A 19498-nucleotide genomic window follows, 5' to 3' on the forward strand; every position below is an offset into this window, starting at 1 on the left:
TGCAATTAATGTTACCTTGGTAACAAAGCATTCAATATTCACCTTTAGATGAAAACCTGATTAGATTCAAGCTAATATGTTTCAACTGTTAGATTGTCTTAGCTTGTTACACACAAATGAAATGTACCTTCATTTAGATATTGGTAACCGTAACTAAACGTGTACACATAGTTGGCTCAACAATAGTTAACCGAAGTTAGCCATATGAACACTTTCATATCAACCTTGTTCATCTTAATCACAACTAGTTAAAATGATTCAGATGAAACTAGTTATAGAGTTGTTCAATTGTTTATATTCTCATAGAAGTATACAAGACACAATTGAAGCACCATCGATTTTGATTCACTCGAATCAATTCATGAACATTATAACCATGGTTTGCAAAGATTGCATTCCTTATTAAATATATGTAGTTGTTCATGAATATGTAAACATACTTAACCGGTTTTAGAACTTAACACACTCAAGTATGCAAACGGGTACGCATACCTAAGTTCTCGGACTTGGTCTTGTTCGCCAGTATGCAAACGAGTACGCATACTGTCGTTCATGACCGAACTCAGTTGAAGTCAGTACGCATACGGGTATGCATACTATAGTTCCCAGACTTCAACTGTTTAATCAGTACGCATACAGGTATGCATACCAAATTCCTGGACTTGGAATACACTTGCAACAATTAGCATACAAGTACGCATACTGTGTTATATCCTAAACTCCCATTTTAATCATTGACACCTCCTTAGAAGACGAGAATAGCTGTCTCACACAAACTATTAGATTCAAAGCAATTTTCAAGTGATCAAATGATCAATACGAAACATTCTGAGTCCACATCAAATGACTATCTCACACCAATCATATAAGATGTTACCAGGCGATTTTCACATGATCATCTTTTAACTTTCGTCAAGAATAAAAGATAAACTTGGTTAAAGCGAAAGCTTACCAACATATATTTCGAGAAACATGTAAGTGAGTTAAACTCAGCTCGAAATATCAAATGTGTATAATATAGAGTCTATATAGCTATACGACTTTTGTTTCAATAGGAGATAAAATAGAAATAGACTTCTGAGTGATAGGTGAGTTCAAGTCTCCACATACCTTTTGTTGATGAAGTTCCACAAGCTCCCCTTAGTAGTTCTTCGCCTTCAATCGATGAACGTCGTGAAGTCTAAAGCTCAACTCCACATTCTATCCTAATCCGAGACATAGCTATAAGTAGACTAGAAATCAGAACTTATAGTTTTGATAACTAAACTTGACAAACAATATTGAGATAGCAATGCTTGCGAGTTCGAGCGAACAGTGCTCTAACAATCTCTCCCTTTGTCAATTTTAGTGACAAAACTATCAATACATATGGATTACAAAATAAATAAACTTTGTAGCATCTCATCCAAATGCTTGATTTCCTTGGTTCTTCAATATTACTCGAAATCTTCGTCACTTCCAAGTACTCCAGTGATTTTGAACGTGTTCAACTCAGCATCATAGTTGTTGAAGATCCGTAGCCATAACAATAAGAAAACAATTGTTCTCAATTATTGTTATACAATGTCATAATATTATTACACAACATCAAAGTTCAATTGAATCACAACTTTGAAAATAATACTACGGGGATATGTATCACTCCCCCTTAGTCAATACTTCATCTCACAATGAAAACCACTCCCCCTTACATAATGATCCGTAAACCATTGTATTTGTAGTGTGAACTACACAATAATTCTCCCATTTTTTGTCAATATAACTTGGCAAAGGTACGGAAATTAGTGGGATCATAATGAAATTCTCAAAGAGATACTTCATGAATAAAAATGAACATATCAACTTTGTTTCGATGATTTCACATAACCGAAACTTAGTGTATTCATCAAGGAGTTTATAAAGATAAAAGAAAACTCCTACAATATTCCACAACCGCACTCCCCACAAATATATGTCAATTAAGCACAAGTTCAATTAAGAACTCTCCCCCATAAAATGTCATTCCCGAGAGAACAACAAGAGCGATCTTACTTTTGCAAGAAAAGAAGGATTTCTTTGGACATTAAAAAATCACATGAAACATGAATTTGTATCCAGAAAACTCAATTAAAATAACCACAACGGAACCTTAATGTTTAATTTTAGGGGTAATTGGAGTTTGGTACTTAGGTTTGGACCAACACTAGTGTTTGGTCTAACATTTGTCCAACGTTAGGACTTGGTACCTGGACTGGACGTTGACCTGCCTTGACTAGGTTAAGTCCTAACTTCTGTTTAGTAATTATTAAAAAGTTTATATAATTTTTTTTTATGACAGAGTTTACTATCACATCCTTCAGTTTTCATAACATTTACAAAATTACCAACTTGTTCTTCTTGCTGAGATTCATGTCTCCGTTTGATTCACCATTTTCGCTTCTTGACTACTGATTCTTGAACATCACAACCAAAAGTAGCGACCTTCAGAGCAATAAAATCCTTACCTTCTTCTCTGTCACCATTATCAATCAAACAAGACCCAACTTCTAATTCTTCTTATTGTTCACACCGTACACCACAAGAATTAAACCCCTAATTTATCAAAACCCACCTCTAATCTCTGAAACAGAAAAATCAAATAAAAAAAAATCAGCGAGTATGTCATCAACTCAAACTAAATCTGGGAATTTGATATCAAAAGGTATGTCATCAGCGGGTATGTAATCAACTCAAAACAAAATCATGATCATCAATACTTATAAGTAGCAAAATCTGAGCATTTGATATCAAAGGGTCATGAACCCAAATTGAAATTTTAACTGAAACCTAAAACCCATATTCAATCGATTATTCCATCAACTCAATTAAATCGATTGTGTCATGAATCTCAACTGAAACCCTTATTGAATCGATTTCACGAGCTCAATCGAAACCCTAATTTCAGTTTTCATTTGAAACCTCAATTCTTCAAGACATCAAAACCCTAACCGAACTCTAATCAATTCCGTAACAATAATAATAAATCATATAATCTTCCTTTGCCTTATTCTTTCATCAAAATCAAACCTTGTACTGTAAATCTCTGCAAAAATAGTTTTCTTTATCATTTGATTCAAATAAATCAAATCTTCATACTTTTCTGTGATGGTTTAAACGAAATAACAAAAAAAAAATACAGAGCAGAGAAATAATGGTGGAAATGGCAGTAACAGGGAAATTAAGAGGAGAGAAAGAAAAAAGAGAGAAGAGAAGAATTTCGTGTGAATAAATCGAAGTTAATATTAAAAAGAGAATGGATTAATCTAGACCATAGGTTGAAGTATTTAGATTATAACCGTCGGATCCTAAACCTACTTCAGGGGTGAATTTGTAAACTAGAATTTTATAGTTTTTTTATTATCTAAAATTAATTAAAATCTGGTCATAAACAGTCAGTGTAGGTCAACGTCCGGTCCAGGTACCAACCCCTAACGTTGGACAAATGTTAGACCAAACACTAGTGTTGGTCTAAACCCGAGTACCAAACTCTAATTATCCCTTAATTTAATCGGAAATGCTCAACATAAGAAAACTTACAGAGACGTAAAGTACTTTCACATAGAAGTGGATCAGGGAAAGATCAATACTGCGGAATATTCAAAGATTCATTCTATTTTTCCATAAATATTTGCATATTGATATCATAGACTCAGTCTTTGACATATAATTCAAAAGTTCATTTTATTTTCCATCAATATTTGCATAATGACATAATAGACTTAACTTTTGACATATGGGACAATCATAGTTCACGGACGTAAACACACATATCCCATAAGATTTTTGGAATGTATAAAACCAATAAAAGTTAATACTGCAAAATCAATCTTTGCTCCTAGAAGGTAAAATCAATTTTTTTCGCATGGATTTACACCAAGAATGGCTACCAAAGGAGTGTAAAAATATTTTCTCAACAAAGAAGAAAATTCAAAGTCATTAACGACCATGCACCGAAGTTCATAAAAGAGGATTGTGAACATTCAAGAATCCCAGAATAACGGTACTACTGCCCATTCTTGAACTTTCTTCTTTGTGATTCACCAACAACATTCTTAACAAGATACAAATGAGCTTAAAAGATAAGTACTCCAAGAATCCAAATTCCCAATTCCCTGAGAAAAGGAACAAGTGCAACGAAACGGAGCAACACACTCAAAAACAAGAGATGAGACAAAGACCAATCTTTACTCATCCAAATTCAGGAATTCTTATCCCCATTTTGAAGAGAATTTAAATAGGAAGAGAATGCAAAAAAAATGAGGTCATTCCGAGTTAAAACGAAGAAGTTACGACCAAAAAAGTTTACCGAATATCGACGTCTACATGCCAATTTACAAATGGGTATGCAAACGGGTACACATACCTAAGTTCCCGGACTTGGTCTTGTTCGCCAGTATGCAAACGGGTACGCATACTGTCGTTCATGACCGAACTCAGTTGAAATCAGTGTGCATACGGGTATGGATACTATAGTTTCCAAACTTCAACTATTGAATCAGTACGCATACGGGAATGCATACTAAATTCCCGGACTTGGAATACACTTGCAACAGTTAGCATATAAGTACGCATACTGTACTATATCCAATCAATGGTTAACTGTTTTAAACTCCCATTTAATCATCGAAACATCCTTAGAAGACGAGAATAGCTGTCTCACACAAACTATTAGAGTCAAAGCAATTTTCAAGTGATCAAATGATCAATACGAAACATTCCGAGTCTACATCAAATGACTGTCTCACACAAATCATATAAGATGTTACCGTGCGATTTTCACATTATCATCTTTTGACTTTCGTCAAGAATAAAAGATAAACTTGGTTAAAGCAAAAGTTTACCAACATATATTTCGAGAAATATGTAAGTGAGTTAAACTCAGCTCGAAATATCAAATGTGTAGAATATAGAGTCTATATAACTATACGAGTTTTGCCTCAATAGGAGATAGAATAAAAATAGACTTCTGAGTGATGGATGAGTTCAAGTCTCCACGTACCTTTTGTTGATGAAGTTCCACAAGCTCCCCTTAGTAGTTCTTCGTCTTCAATTGATGAACGCCGTGAAGTCTAAAGCTCAACTACACATTCTATCCTAATTTGAGACATAGCTATAAGTAGACTAGAAATCAAGACTTATAGTTTTGACAACTAAACTTGACAAACAAGCTTGAGATAGCAACGCTTGCGAGTTTGACCGAGCAGTGCTCTAACAGTATATATAAAATAACTTTGTACGTTAGGTTTTCAATTAAAACGACTTGATGGAAATGTAGATAGAAATGGAACAAGTCAAGTCTATATATTACTAACCTCAAACAGAAGGATGATGTGTTCGTTGATGTCGATACGTCTTCAAGTTCTTCAGATTAACATAAGTGAGTCTCAACATTTCTATAGTTCCTAGTCTAACCTAACGAATTGACTCTAGTAATAAAATCAAGCAGCTTCGAGTTTTGGGAGCTAAAAGTATGATAACCAAACTTGACATACCAACGCTTAATGGGTTCGACTGAGCAATGCTTTAACAACAAGGACATCGCGTGATACCCAATACATGCAGTCAAGGCTACCTTAGCATTTCGGAAAAGCCTCTCTTCGCATTTTCAACTAGTAGTCGGTCGACATCATCTTGCGTTGGTTTTCGTAAAAAACATGGACCAAAATGGTTGACCACAGTTTCGCTAAACATACCGAGATTTTTGTATGTTGTTGTTTGTAATCATCGCAGGCATCCGCTTACATACCAAACCTAGAATACTTAGGGTTGCGGTGACCTTTTTTTCAGGACTATGTTCTCGTACATTTCGAGCAACAAATTGATAGTTGAATTTAGAGTTTACCAGCCAAATCTCTTTGATAAGCCTAATAATCAAGTGTTGCAGCATATGAAAGTGATGTTGAAAATCTTCATCAGAGTAAAAACATCCGTTGATAAAATAATCACACATATTTGTTGACGACCTTCCTCTCAAAATCTCCACGTATATCTACTTATCAATACTGCTCTTGGTTCTGGAGCTCGTGGTACTTGCCACGTGTATAATTGTATTCTGGCATTCGTCATCCTTCTCTCGTCGTTTGAATCTTCATCCATTTGATACAGACGGTGCATCCATTAGTGTTGTTGATGGAGAAAGAACAAATATCTTCTCTTCCTCATTTTCCAAGTTAGGATCCATACAGAGAAAAAATTTGATCGAAACTACTGAAAACAAGGAATATAATGATGGAAGAAATTTGATGAATTTCCGTGAAAGTAGAAAACAAATATAAATGTGTGAATTTATTAGTGGATGGAAGAAAATAAATGTAGCCGTTGTCATCGGATATGGAGACGCTTGTCTCCAGTAAGTTACACCGAGGCACGACTCATGTTGAGCCAAGTCGCCGCTCAACCTGGGACGATTGTCCCTCCTAAGGCCTGTCGGCTCGATCTCCACGGATACTCTCTTTCTCCACCTTGAGAAAATGAGTTTGTCGACCATCTAATGAGCCGGTAAGATGCAAGGTGCAAGACTTCATCATCTAAAGAAGCAGAAGCTTTAGCTTTGTTGCAAACAACAAATGGGGCCATTACAAAGGAATTGCAAATCTGGTCATTGAAGGGATAACAAATGAACTTTAACTATCTACTAGGACATGACACTACAATCAGGTGGCAAAGTAAGGGAATTTTAGACGAAGTGAAAAAACAAGCAACACAACTGGTTTCTTTTGGAGGGTTTCAGCTTGTCAACAGAAAGGGAAACAAAGTAGCAGATTTTTTGGCCAAGAAAAGAAAAACACAAGCTTCTATCGTTTTAAATTTTTCTGAAACACCAATGTTTTTAATTCCCGCAATAGCCTATGACACTGTCAAGGCTTTAGAATTATGTAAATCTGAGATTGTTCCAAATGAGCCTGAATTTGCAGATTAGCTTTCCCTGCAGTAATCTATCCCTTTATTAAAAAGAGAAGGAAAAAAAAACCGGTAAGATGAGTCCCATTGGCCCTAGCGCATGGGAGCCCTGAGAAAGCCTTGATTAAGAGAAAATAAAAACGTAACATTGGTTTCCATTTTCTTCTCCCTCTCTCTCTCTCTAGAGAAGATTTTCGGTGTTGGGAAAAGAAGACTAAAATCTACTGACTTCTCCATTTCTTCTTTTCATTCTTCTAAATTGGGTGGTCGTAGAAAGAGAAACCCTTAAGACTAATCAAAGATGCATTCTTTTGGGTACAGAGCGAATGCATTACTAACGTTTTCAGTAACAATATTAGCTATTATGTGTACTATGGGTTCTCTCTCTGATAATTTCAATAATCCAACACCCACATCTGAAGTCCAAGTATGATCATTTCTATCTCTCTCTTTTTCTCCTTTTAGATCTGTTCTTGAATTTTGAAACCCAAAGATTTTTGTACACAGTTTGATCTTTGTTGTTCTTGTAGGTGTTGAATATTAATTGGTTTCAGAAACAACCTAATGGAAACGATGAGGTAATTGATTCAGTTTTCTTGATTGTTTCTCCAATTAATCGGGAATTCTGTATGGGTTTTGTGAATGGATCGTTAAAAACTCTTACTTTGGGTTATATGTTTGTGGATAAAGGTGAATTGGGAGTTTGTAATTTGGGTAATGTTGTGGGTTTGATCTATTTTTCAGCATGGTGTCTTATTTGTTTGTCTTTTTTGTGTGGATTATACATGAGTTTTGTAAATGGATCTCTAAAAATCCCTGCTTTGAGTGGTATTTTTACATAGATGGTCAATTTAGGGTTTTGATCAGTTGGTGGTAATAGTAGTAGTGAAATTTTGGTTGATAAATGGTGGAGGGTTCGGTATGGATCTTGTTTTAAAGATCACATCATGTGAAATAATATGTTGTGGAACTAATAATTGTGTTTTCTCTGAGGAGAGGGTTAAGAAAGAACAAAGTAAGGGAGAACTTTGAATTACCCATTGAACTATGATTTAGTTTTCATTGAGTCTGAAGAAATCCATCCATACGTTTGGTGTTTTTGAGTTGGAAATTTAAAAGTTTGGATTGGATAAAATATCTTTAGAGGTCCCTTTCATGACCGGCAGCTAGATGATATATGTTAGGAATACGTCTTGATTTGGTGGTTTTCGTATTGGTGGGATGCAATAGTGTAGGGCTTATCGGGTGAGGATTATTTGTTCGTTAACTTTCTATGTTTTGGTTGAGGAATGGGTTGGGATCCTCTTAATTATACTAATTTGTAAGAATTGGGTTCATTAACAACAGCATAGTTATGCTGTATCAACAAACAAAAGCAAATAACAGCTATAGTAGTTACTTGTTAGGTCTATTTGTATTCAGCTTTTATTTTATCTTTCACCCATCAGGTCATGTTGATATGTGCTAATGGCATTAGAATGAAGCATAAATAAAGACACTTTTACTTCTGTTTGGTGCAGGTCAGCTTGACTTTGAATGTATCTGCAAATTTGCAGTCCATGTTTACATGGAACACGAAACAGGCAAGGCTATTTTACTTTGGTCCTTATGTATCTGACATACTTTCTTCAGAGGGGATATGTGGAATTTTTGTATCTATCATGGTTCCATGGTCGGGTAATACATGGTGCAAAATAGTTGTATATGTGTAGGCAGATAAAGTTAGAGAAGTAGACTTCGGTCAATATATATTTCCAGTAATCTATTAAATGAAATTTGTGTCACCCAGTTGATTGGATTTGAATCTAATGATTTAACAATATTGGCATGCTAGATATTCAAGCTAAGGTTAATTAGAATAAGTTGCATCTCCTCTCACTCACATAACTCCAACTTTACAGGTTTTTGTTTTTCTAGCAGCTGAGTATGAAACTCCTAAGAATAATCTCAATCAGGTAAAATATTCGAATATCCCTCTTTATATATTGCCAAAGCTGTTTTACTTAGTTAGTGTTTCAAATTATAAATTGCTTTGTTAGGTCTTGAATAAGTTAAATGTGGTATAGAGAGCTGAATCCTGAATAAGTTAAATTTGGTATAGAGAGCTGAATCCTGAATGACAACAGAAGTTATTTCAAAATTCAGATTCTCCTTATGTTGGTTGTTGCATTTTGTTTTTGCCACTAATTGAGGTTCCTATCGTGAAACAACAAACAATTGCAAACTAAAAAGTTGAAAAGAACACTAGGACTTCTAGACGATAAACATGACGTAAAAAAATTATTGAAAGGCACAAGAGACACAATATAGTTGAAAAAAGTGGAATCCTGATTCGTGTATCCATATCGTCTTTATAATTTATACTGCCTTCTTTTCTCTTCTCTTTTTCTTTCTTTGTTTCTTTCTCTTTGTTCAATTTTTTTAGTTAGAGCAGTGTCAGTGTATATGTTTAATCTGTTTTTCTTCTGTGGTACCCCCTCTCTTCCTGCGGTCTAATAATGATTATGACACAGATGCAGCAACTGTTTCTAATGGATTTACATGAATCTTAGTATTAACAATGTCATATGTTCTGCTGAATCTAGTTGAAGGAATATGGGTTTACTATTAAACTTGTCAGTTCAGCTCAATAAGTCATCAACAGGCTAGATGGGTTTTCAATTCTAAATTATGTTGAATTAACAACTCGAAATTGGATTTAATAAGTTTTTGTTAGCCATGTGAATTTCAGTTTCTAGTCCCTGATTAGAATTTTGCAGAGATTTGAGTAGATGCCATTTTGATCTTAATGTCTGTCATTACACAGGTATCTCTTTGGGATGGGATTATACCATCTAAAGAGCATGCAAAGTTTTGGATGCACACGACAAACAAATACCGTTTCACTGACCAGGTAACTCTCTGTTATGTGGAGCCAGTCCTCTACTTCATTTTCCCTTATCGTATCCGTACTATTTGCATGAGAATGAACGGCTATTTTGCTTAAAACCGTGGATCTTAACTCTCAACCTTAGATAAATCGCAAAACCTATATTTCATATTCACAATATAGTATGTTTATTTCTGTAGGGAAGCAATCTCCGTGGGAAAGACTTCAATTTGACACTACACTGGCATGTTATGCCCAAGACCGGTAAGATGTTTGAAGACAAAATAGTCATGACCGGATACCGCCTACCTCAAGAATACAGATAAGGGATGGTTTCGATGTTTTAGGTCTAGTAATATTTTTTTCTTTGTGTTCTTATTTATGAAGGATACAAATCGTTTAGTTAGGACCAAAAACAGTTACAAACAGAGGCATACATTTTTAGATACAGAAGAACTGAAGAAAGTTTTTCCTTTGCAGAGATTTTCATTTCCCCCATCATTTTTAATGTCATTATAATTGCTCTATTACTCTATTATATATACGGCGAAACAGCTGGTTATATTGATGGATAGTTGCTAACAACTGGCGGATTTGGTGATATAACCTAAATCCTGCTCTTTTCATGCAGCCTTGATCTGAAAAGGTATAGGTTAATTAGGCAAATCTCAACCTGTGTATCCTGTATCACCTTAAGAGTTCTGTTGTATCATTGGTTTTTCAAAGCTCTTTCTAGTTGGCAAAAGTTGGTCTCTCTTATAGCTGCCGAATTTCCCCAAAAACAAAATAATATCTTGTTTTTGTTGGATACGAAAGCAAAGTTGATGCTATAAGGCATTGAACCCATAGACCAGTGGACGCCAAAAAATCAAGTAGGCAGCAACATGTTAATAGAAAAAGCAAAACAAACAACATTAAGATTTACTGAAATGAAATCTAATACTTGCATGAGCTAACTGCAAACATAGCAACTTGCAAGGGCTTAGCCGCACATAATAGGTTGTTCCATTTAGTATCCGAGCATCCATTTCTTGTGGCGTAAACACAGGCATTGGGAATTTGGTAAAATGCACAGGCATTGGGAATTTGGTAAAATGCAAATGCAAACTGTAAACAGACATTGGGAATTTGGTAAAAATGCAAATGCAAACTACATTTTGCGGTAAATTTTAGATGGCATTTGGGGTCAAAATTCAGGTAGTATAAGACTTCGTAAGTTCACAACTTCGCATATCGTATAAAAATGTTTGGGCCTGAAGTTACATAAGTATCCGGGTGTGGTTGTACTAATCGGGTTTAATTTGATCCATGATGACACCGACAAACTTTCCCCATTCGTCAAGAACTGAACAAATGAGAGATCATGGAAACTAGAAACCGAGACAGCATCTCTCTGACTCTGTCTCATGGCATGGAAATCACTTTCGTCAAAACCTCTGTAATTTCACTAATACTCCTCTTCACACTCCTCTTCTTCCTAATCTCTCCGCCCCATCATGATGAAAACCTCAGAAAACCCTTGGAAACATCATTAATTCCACACAGGTCCCTTTTGAATTCATCTTCTTCAATCTCATCATGTTCATCAATTCTTGAAATCCCAATACAAGAACGTTGTTCTTTCTCATTAATTCATTGTAATGGCGATTCAAATGGTCTTTTTAATTACTCATCACTACATTTCTGTATCTTTAGAGAAAACCCATTCTTTACAATCCCTATTCTTTCATGTATTCTTCTTCTGCAATTCTATTTCTTAGTTAAAACTGCTCAAGATAGATTCTCTATCGTTGTTACTAAACTGACAAAGTACCTTGATCTTTCACCCAGTATGGGTGCTGTTACACTCCTCGCTTTAGGTAATAAGGGGTGTGTATGTTGCAAAATCCCTTTTGGAGGTCCTATTCTTGTAAATGAATATCTTTTGGGCCATTTTTCTGACATTTTTTGTTGTTTGTATGTGTTTAGGTAATGGGGCACCAGATGTATTTGCATCAGTAGCTGCAGTTCGAGGTGGTCATGCAAGAACTGGTCTTGGTGCTATTCTATCTGCTGGGACTTTTGTTTCTGCATTTGTTGTTGGTTTTGTTACTATATATGCTGCGCCTTTTAATGTGGATGCATCTTCATTTGTTAGAGATGTTTTCTTCTATTTGATTGCGGCGTTTACTTTGTTTTATGTATATTTGAGTGCTGAGATATATCTTTGGCAAGCTATTGGGTTTGTGGGGTTTTATGTTTTCTTTGTTGGGTTTGTGTTTTATATGGATGTTGTTAAAGTCGATGAAAAAGTAGGGAAAGATGGTGGTGGAGATAGTTTAGAAATGAGTAAATTGTTGAATGAAGATTTGAAGGGTTTTAATAAAGTTGTGGATTATGAGAAGGGTGATGAACAAGTTCTTTATGTCGAGGAGGAAAAGAAGACGGGGTTTTGTGGAGTTCTTGAAAAGGTATGTTCATTGATCTTAACTGCATTTTATGACATATTCCATAATAATGCATCAAATTATTATACTCTATTTGGTAGTTTTTTAGCATATATGTGGATGCTCTATATTTCTATTTAGGAGCACATCTTCACTAATATTCAACCATTTATCCCCAATTTGGTTATTTGAAATATGCATTAAATGATCTTTGAACTGAACTGGTCAAGTATTTAGCTTATTTATTGGCTATAAGTAGCTTAAAGTTACTATTCTCTTGCTAGTTCTTGTGGTTCGGTTTTCATTGTCATGTACATGTAGCAAGATTTTGATTCTAGTTGGACACTTTAATAGCCAAAACAACATTAATGAATCTTGCTAATTTAGAAACTTTAGATTGTACTGTATGTAAGGTGAGAATATGTTCGACCCCTGGTGCATTAGTATCCGAAGCTTTAGGCTAATGAAGTTACAATGTTAATGATGGGAAAATTAACATTTGCTTGCTTTCTTAAGGTGAGATTACAATTGGTACTCAAGCATGAGTTTAACAGAAATAAGCTCTACTCAGCAGGCCTATATTTATGGATCTGTTCTGCCTCTGCCTTTAACACTTGAATTTGATAATCTGGCTTGTTTCGAACTAAGTTTTGATACCCTTTGCCTGTTTTGAAGTGGATTTTTGTCCACACACGTATAACTCTATCGAAGGGAATGCCAATATAAGGACAACATGATGATGCTTAAGTTGAGATCTTTGAACCAACTACCTGTAGTTTGTTCTTCCTTATCTCTGTGACCACCACCACCACACATTGCAACTAAAATATTTGGTTACGAGCTACGACACATCGCATCATATCAGCTAACACCAGCAACTTAAATATATGGTAACCTTATCTCAAGTTCTCAGTTTTAGGAATGCATCTCATGCACTAAAGCTTCACATGATAGAATGTAGTGCGGTATCACGTTCACATACATATTATTGTCTAATATACATATGTTATAAATACCTAAAAGCTATCTAATTTTGCTTCTTGCTATATTACTGAATGTAGTCCTATAACCTGCACATTCCTTCTTTCCTACTTTTTGATCCCCGTAACTCGTCTATCTAATAGTTCCTATAAAGATAACCCTAAGGCTGTTTCTTGTGCAGATATCAAAAATTTGGGAGTTTCCAGTCTCAACTCTCTTGAACCTCACGATCCCACAAACAAACCCTTCTGAGTGGAGTAGATTTTACATCTCAGCTAATATCGCACTGTGTCCGCTCGCTCTTTTATACTCCTGCAATTCATTCATCCCATTTGACCACGGTATCATTTTCCTCCTTCCACATACCCGGTTGCCTCTCTGGTCAGTCATCCTCTTCATATGCTCCATACTTGCCCTGCTTCATTACATCTTTGAGACGGAGCCTCCAGAATCTGAGCAGATACCAGCGGTAGTCATCGCATTTATGATGAGTGTATTTTGGATATCCACAATAGCAGGAGAACTCCTAGATTGTCTGGCAGCATTTGGAACCATTCTAGAATTACCTCCAGCACTTCTTGGGCTTACAGTACTTGCATGGGGTAACTCAGTTGGGGACCTTGTTGCTGATGTGGCCGTAGCAAAGGCGGGAAATCCTGCAATGGCAATGGCAGGTTGCTTTGCAGGACCCATGTTTAATATGCTTGTTGGACTGGGAACAGGGTTGGTGATTCAAACAGTTGATGTTTATCCGTTGGCATATAAGATTCAGTTCCACTTGAGTATCGTCATTGCGTTTGTGTTCTTGTTGTTGAGCTTAATGGGTTCGTTATTGGTTATAACATGGTCGAGATTCCGAGTTCCGAGGTTTTGGGGATTCTGCCTTGTTAGTCTCTATATTGTTTTCACTATAGTAAGTTTGGTCATTGCTACATTTTCAAAGTAAACATTTCTGGCGGAAGGGTTAATACGAACTGTTTTTATTTGTTCGTTCTCCACCCCATTCAGTGACTCACTGGTTCATCATAGCAGTACCCTTCAGTTATTAGTGTAAGTGTAGAAATGGTTAGAGAAAGTGTGGAGGATTCTTAAGTGAACCAATTTGGGTCTGTTCACCTGCATCCATTTGGGGTACGATCAGTTCTCTGTGTTCGGGGGATATGAAAGAGATCAACATATGCGGTAGCTGAGGTAAGAGATGTAATTGTATTTGGCCTTTATATTTCTTTCTTTTCTGGGTCAATTGGGGTAAATTCTTTTACCAATTAGGACTGCTTAGAAAGCTGTTCTTAATTGATGCTAGTCAATTTTTGTCTGGAAGTTCACATGTAGTATTGAGTGTACTGATTACTCCAATGATAAAAAAAGGTCATGCTTTAGTATGGGTAATGATTTCAGAAAGGTCATGATTTCAGTTAGAAATAAATGTTGTTTTGGCCATCTCATTTGTAAACTAGTCTTTTTCGCATTCCCATACTTTTTTTCTAGATCTGGGCCTTTCTCTCCGAGTATGGGTAATTTTGTGTATATCTTTATTTCAAGAGTTTGGAGTTAACTGTGAAAGGATACCTATAGGCTTTTGTGGTCTCAGCCTCAGTTTTCTCTGCAACAGATTTCGGGTTTCTTGTCATCCTTGCAAAGTCCAGAAATGTGCGCAGCCAGACTTGGCTTGGCAACAGGAGAAACCATTCTTGCCGATGATCAGTTCAAGGATCCCATCCGACAATGCCTATGAACCTTTCGACTGCTTCTCCTTCTGCCTTGCTTTCAAATCTGCGACACAGTTCTTCATCACTTTTCTGCTATTGGCATATTATTATTGCTTATAAATTATTCCATTTATGTTTTGACAAGAATTTTTTTATAGACAAACAAACTATCACATACCAAAATCAGCTTGTAATTCCGATTGAACTGAGGTGGGTGTTTAGAGTCTGTAGACCACCCGACCATACACATGTATACTAAATTATTTACCCTTGCACATATAACTAGACTATCCGCAACCCAATCACATTGTCGTGGAACAAATTCAGTCGACCAACTAACATTAAAAATTATGATCATCGGTTTTTACTAATCGACCCGCCAGAGCCAAGTCGTCTAATGTGGTTGAACTGTCCCATTGAGAAAAATAGTTAGAATTAGATTGCAGCAGGCCACTCGTAACCCGTTTATTGCTAGTTCGATCGAGGCCCTTCTCTAAGGTTGATAGATTCTCCTAATGCCGCTATAAACGTGGACCCACGCGATTAATAAAGTCATCACCTAACCCGTCCTGTGTCATATTATCTGTGATTCAATCTCGGTTTATCCAGATTCTATGAATGTGGATATGATCAAGTGTGGATAATATAGTGGACCCTAGGAATCGAAATGATCCACTAATAAAGTCTGTCTCTATTTTCCCTCTCCCTCAATATTTTTTGTTTGAATCCTATTATTGGGGCTTGACCCCAATAAAAATTTTGGGACTTGATGTGCACTGAGTAACTAAAATATGGATAGGGGAAATCTTAAGTGATTGAAAAGTCAGATTTATTCTTTTCTAATAAATTAATTTTAAAATCAAATCTTATATAATAAAAACCTATTCCTAATTCAAGCCCCAAAAATCAAAATCCTTTCATTTTCTCTCTTCTTCTTCTCAAAAACACTCTCCAAAACCTCTCAAAAACACTCTCCAAAACCTAACAATATCTCCCCTCTTCTCCATTGATTTCTGAAGCAGCTCAACATGATTCGATTCTAAAGTTGATTCTCAAGATGGCAGCAAGATCAAGAGTGACAAGATCCGGCCGATTAAACCCTGATTTTGAAGCTGGGCAAGTTATTGATGTTCCTTTTAATGGAGATGTGGTAAACCAATCTGTTCAAACACCTGCGAATCCTCCACAAATGACTCCTACTAGGTAAGAATCGAACAACCCACCAGTTATTTTACCATTAGATTGAAAAAATAGGTTCGATTGATGGTTTTAGGGTTTTCAAAAATGGTTTTCTGAAGCGTTTACGACTGGGATATCATATCGCCCTGACCGTAATGTATACCTAACAGTTGGGATATCAAGAACTCCCAGCAGTTAATGTCTCATGTTGCTAGGAAAATTTGAGATCCCAACCGTGAAATACCTTTACGAATGGGACTTTCCCAGCCGTAAGTCGTCTTGTGTTTGCAGAGTAAAATTGGGTGATGAGTGTTTCGGCTGGGAGTTTCCTCACCGTAATTAAATTGTCCTAACCGTTATTTATATTTTCCAGCCGATATTATGTTTACGTTTAGGTGGTGTCACACTTCCCGGACGCAATTATGTCAAACAGATGGGTCGTCTGCATGTTTCTTAGCCGAGACTATGTTTACGGTTACAAAGTCTCACTTTTCCCAACCGATAGTTTGTAAAATGGATGGGTCGTCTGTTGTTTCCTAACCGTAATTGTATCACTCAGTGTGAATTGGTCCTATCTTCTGATATGTTTTTCATCATTTTTAAGAACCCTGAAAAGGAGAAAGAACCCCAGGAACTACCAATGTGTGATATTGCTACGGGGATAAGTATATGATTCTTTTTTTTGTATACGTTTGTCAAATTATGTACCACTATTAATTGAATGATGTGGAAATAGGTCAAGCGAGCTAAGTGGATTGTCAGGGGACTGATCCGTAACATTGAGGAGGTTTTATATTTGGATTGCGACCAACAAAAAACACTGCTTCTCAGGATTCAGGAGTTACATAATCCAGCGAAGAATGATCTCTATACTAACGACGAGGATGATTGGATGAGTGGTTCCCAAACTCCCCACAGTTCTTCATCATCTTCTAAGGATGTTCCTAAGATTTTTGGTCGTAGTGGATGATTTTTTTATGTACTTGTTTAAGTCATTCCAGCTTTTCATTATGCAGACTTACTTTTAGCATGTTTTAGGTTATGGATTTGGGTGATTTCGTTTGTTTTAAGTAATGGGATATCAATTTACCTTGAATAATTGGATACTGGTGTTTTGATTATTAATTTATCAGATTCTTGTTTAAGTATAACGAAGTGAAATTTGATACTGACAATCCAGGGAGAGTTACGACTAACATTTATTGCCGAAATGGGATTAACAGTTAGGTGTTTCAGCCGTAACGGAGTAAAATTTGATACTGACAATCCAGGGAGAGTTACGTCTAAGATTTGTAGCCGAAATGGGATTAACGGTTAGGTGTTTCAGCCGTAACAGAGTAAAATCTGATACTGACATTCCAGAGAGAGTTAAGGCCAGGATTACCAGCCGTAAATTGGATGTACGACTAGAATTACCAGCCGTAATTCTGTCAGTGCCCAGAAATACGGGTAGGATTCCTAGCCGTAAATTTGTTCACGGTTTGGTGTTTCAGCCGTTATTCTGGCAGTACCCAGAAATACGGCTAGGATTCCTAGCCGTAAACTTGTTCACTGCTTGGTGTTTCAACCGTAATTCTGCGAAAAGCTCACTTGGGTCATTACGGCTAGGTCATGTCAGCGTATAACCTGGCCGTAAGCACCTCTAAATATCCACATTTTTATCATATTATCACTGTAAACACATAATAAGAGTAAAATTAGATTGTTCATTTATAATGAGTGATTCAAAATACATAGGTTCACACCACATTATTATCATATTATCATTTTAATCATCACCCTACAAAAAACATTGTTATCATATTATCACTAACCTTCAAAATGCATAGGTTCACACCACATTTACTCATAGTCATCCTCATCAGAAGTCATTAGTAGACAAGGGCCATCCCTCGAAATCTGTAATACATCCCACAATTGAAATCTTTCCTCGAACCTATGACGCCAACCCAATAGTATTTCGCTGTCACCACCGTCTCCCTTCCTTAATGGAGGTAATGGGAATTCATCTTTCAATTGGAGGCCGATATAATGGTTCGTGTTCACAAACCCCATGATGACTATCTTTGGTGATTCTTCTTCGGTAAAAATACGTCTTGTTGGTGCGTATGTAACACTATGTGCATAGGAGATGGAATGAATAACGCAACAGAATGAGTTGGCGAGTAGATAGCTACATATTGGCATTCTTATCCAATATTCACTTGTTAATGTAGTGTTTCCCATTAAACGCTGATCAAATGCTTTGAACTCCTCATTTAGCACCGCCTCCATGTCATTCCCCTCCTTAGACGTAATCAACACCTTTGGAGTATAACCTTCTTGATACAATAACTTCACCTTTTGCAATGCCCACATATAACTTTTCTTCATCTCGTCTTTCAAGAAACAAAATGCAACGGTAAATGTCGACTTAGTAGATGTTTTCCCAACAAAGTTCAATATTGGCATGTTGTATTTGTTAGTTTTATATGTGCAATCCATAAGGAGAATTTGATGAAAGCATCTTACCAATTGTACACATTCCGGATTTGTGATGAAAAGATATTCCACTTCCTTTTTTTCATCTGTTTCATAGGCGGTAAAGTACTTTGCCTCCTCAAACAAAAACAATAATTGTTGCATAATTAAACACTCTCTCTTGCCATGTCTATTTTCTAAAATTTTCTCTTTCGTTATAGATAGTTGCCAATGAGGATGAGTTTTGGGGATTTAACACCTTCACGCCACTAAGAATATCAATAGGTCTTGTGCGCCTTTTACTCAACACGTGTACTAACTCCTTTTCTAAGGGGTTGAGCCTTGCCGAATAAGGATGGTTGATCAAACTATACGGAATAGGATGATTATGATAACCCTAGACGACTTTCACCATAAACCACACTTTCTTATTATCGTTATATTTAAATTGAAGCTTAAAATGGCATCCACATTTCTTCGTATTATAACGTCCCTTCTTCCTTGTGGTTTTTCGTTTATACTCATTACCCTTTTTTCCAACGGCTCTCATACTTTCCACTACACTCGCAAACCATTTGAAAGATGGTGACTGTAACTTGTTTATTCTGGACTATGATGCATATATTTTTCAACCCTTGTGATCTAGCCCACTTCTTTGCATCTTCCTTATGTTTCCACTCATAGTTATTTGATAGTGAGCACTTGTGTCCTCGGAAACTTGCACAGGTGGGGGTTGATCTTCCATAACCACCTCTTGCTCTTCCATAACCACCTATTGGTCTTCCACCGGAATATACGGTACAATCTATAATAGAATGACATATTTCAAAAAATATTTTTTAAAAACACAGAAACGACTGGGTCGAAAAGTAAATATTCAGCCGTAATAACCTACATGGATGGGTCTACCAGGGATATTCCAGCCATCAAAACGTATACGGCTGGGTCGAAAAATT

At 36.3% G+C, this 19498-nt stretch overlaps 2 protein-coding genes and 1 long non-coding RNA gene across 4 annotated transcripts; all 3 read left to right on the plus strand.

Annotated features, from left to right (window-relative positions):
* The first annotated feature begins 7062 nt into the window (after positions 1–7062).
* Positions 7063–10372, plus strand: LOC113357338 (signal peptidase complex subunit 3B-like). The gene is made up of 6 exons (XM_026600714.1): positions 7063–7345; positions 7449–7496; positions 8439–8501; positions 8820–8873; positions 9725–9811; positions 9988–10372. The coding sequence occupies exons 1-6, from the start codon at positions 7220–7222 to the stop codon at positions 10111–10113; spliced, it is 504 nt and encodes a 167-aa protein (XP_026456499.1). The 5' UTR covers positions 7063–7219; the 3' UTR covers positions 10114–10372.
* Positions 10373–11082: 710 nt separating this feature from the next.
* Positions 11083–15178, plus strand: LOC113357339 (cation/calcium exchanger 5-like). 2 transcript variants are annotated; one of them, XR_003363579.1, is made up of 4 exons: positions 11084–11646; positions 11756–12237; positions 13376–14385; positions 14807–15178. XR_003363579.1 is itself a non-coding variant. In XM_026600715.1 (3 exons), exons 1-3 carry the CDS (start codon positions 11151–11153, stop codon positions 14138–14140), a joined length of 1743 nt encoding a protein of 580 aa, XP_026456500.1. In that variant the 5' UTR covers positions 11083–11150; the 3' UTR covers positions 14141–14729. The 2 variants fall into 2 exon arrangements, 1 of the variants encoding a protein (XP_026456500.1); XM_026600715.1 differs by lacking the exon at positions 14807–15178 and having other exon boundaries at positions 11083–11646; positions 13376–14729.
* A 641-nt stretch (positions 15179–15819) lies between these two features.
* On the plus strand, positions 15820–17211 carry LOC113361618. Its single transcript, XR_003365231.1, has 2 exons — positions 15820–16106; positions 16819–17211. It is a non-coding gene; the product is annotated as an uncharacterized LOC113361618 (long non-coding RNA).
* Positions 17212–19498: the final 2287 nt, after the last annotated feature.

The sequence above is a fragment of the Papaver somniferum genome, chromosome 3 (genome assembly GCF_003573695.1).
Source record: "Papaver somniferum cultivar HN1 chromosome 3, ASM357369v1, whole genome shotgun sequence".
NCBI classification, from domain to species: Eukaryota; Viridiplantae; Streptophyta; class Magnoliopsida; order Ranunculales; family Papaveraceae; genus Papaver; species Papaver somniferum.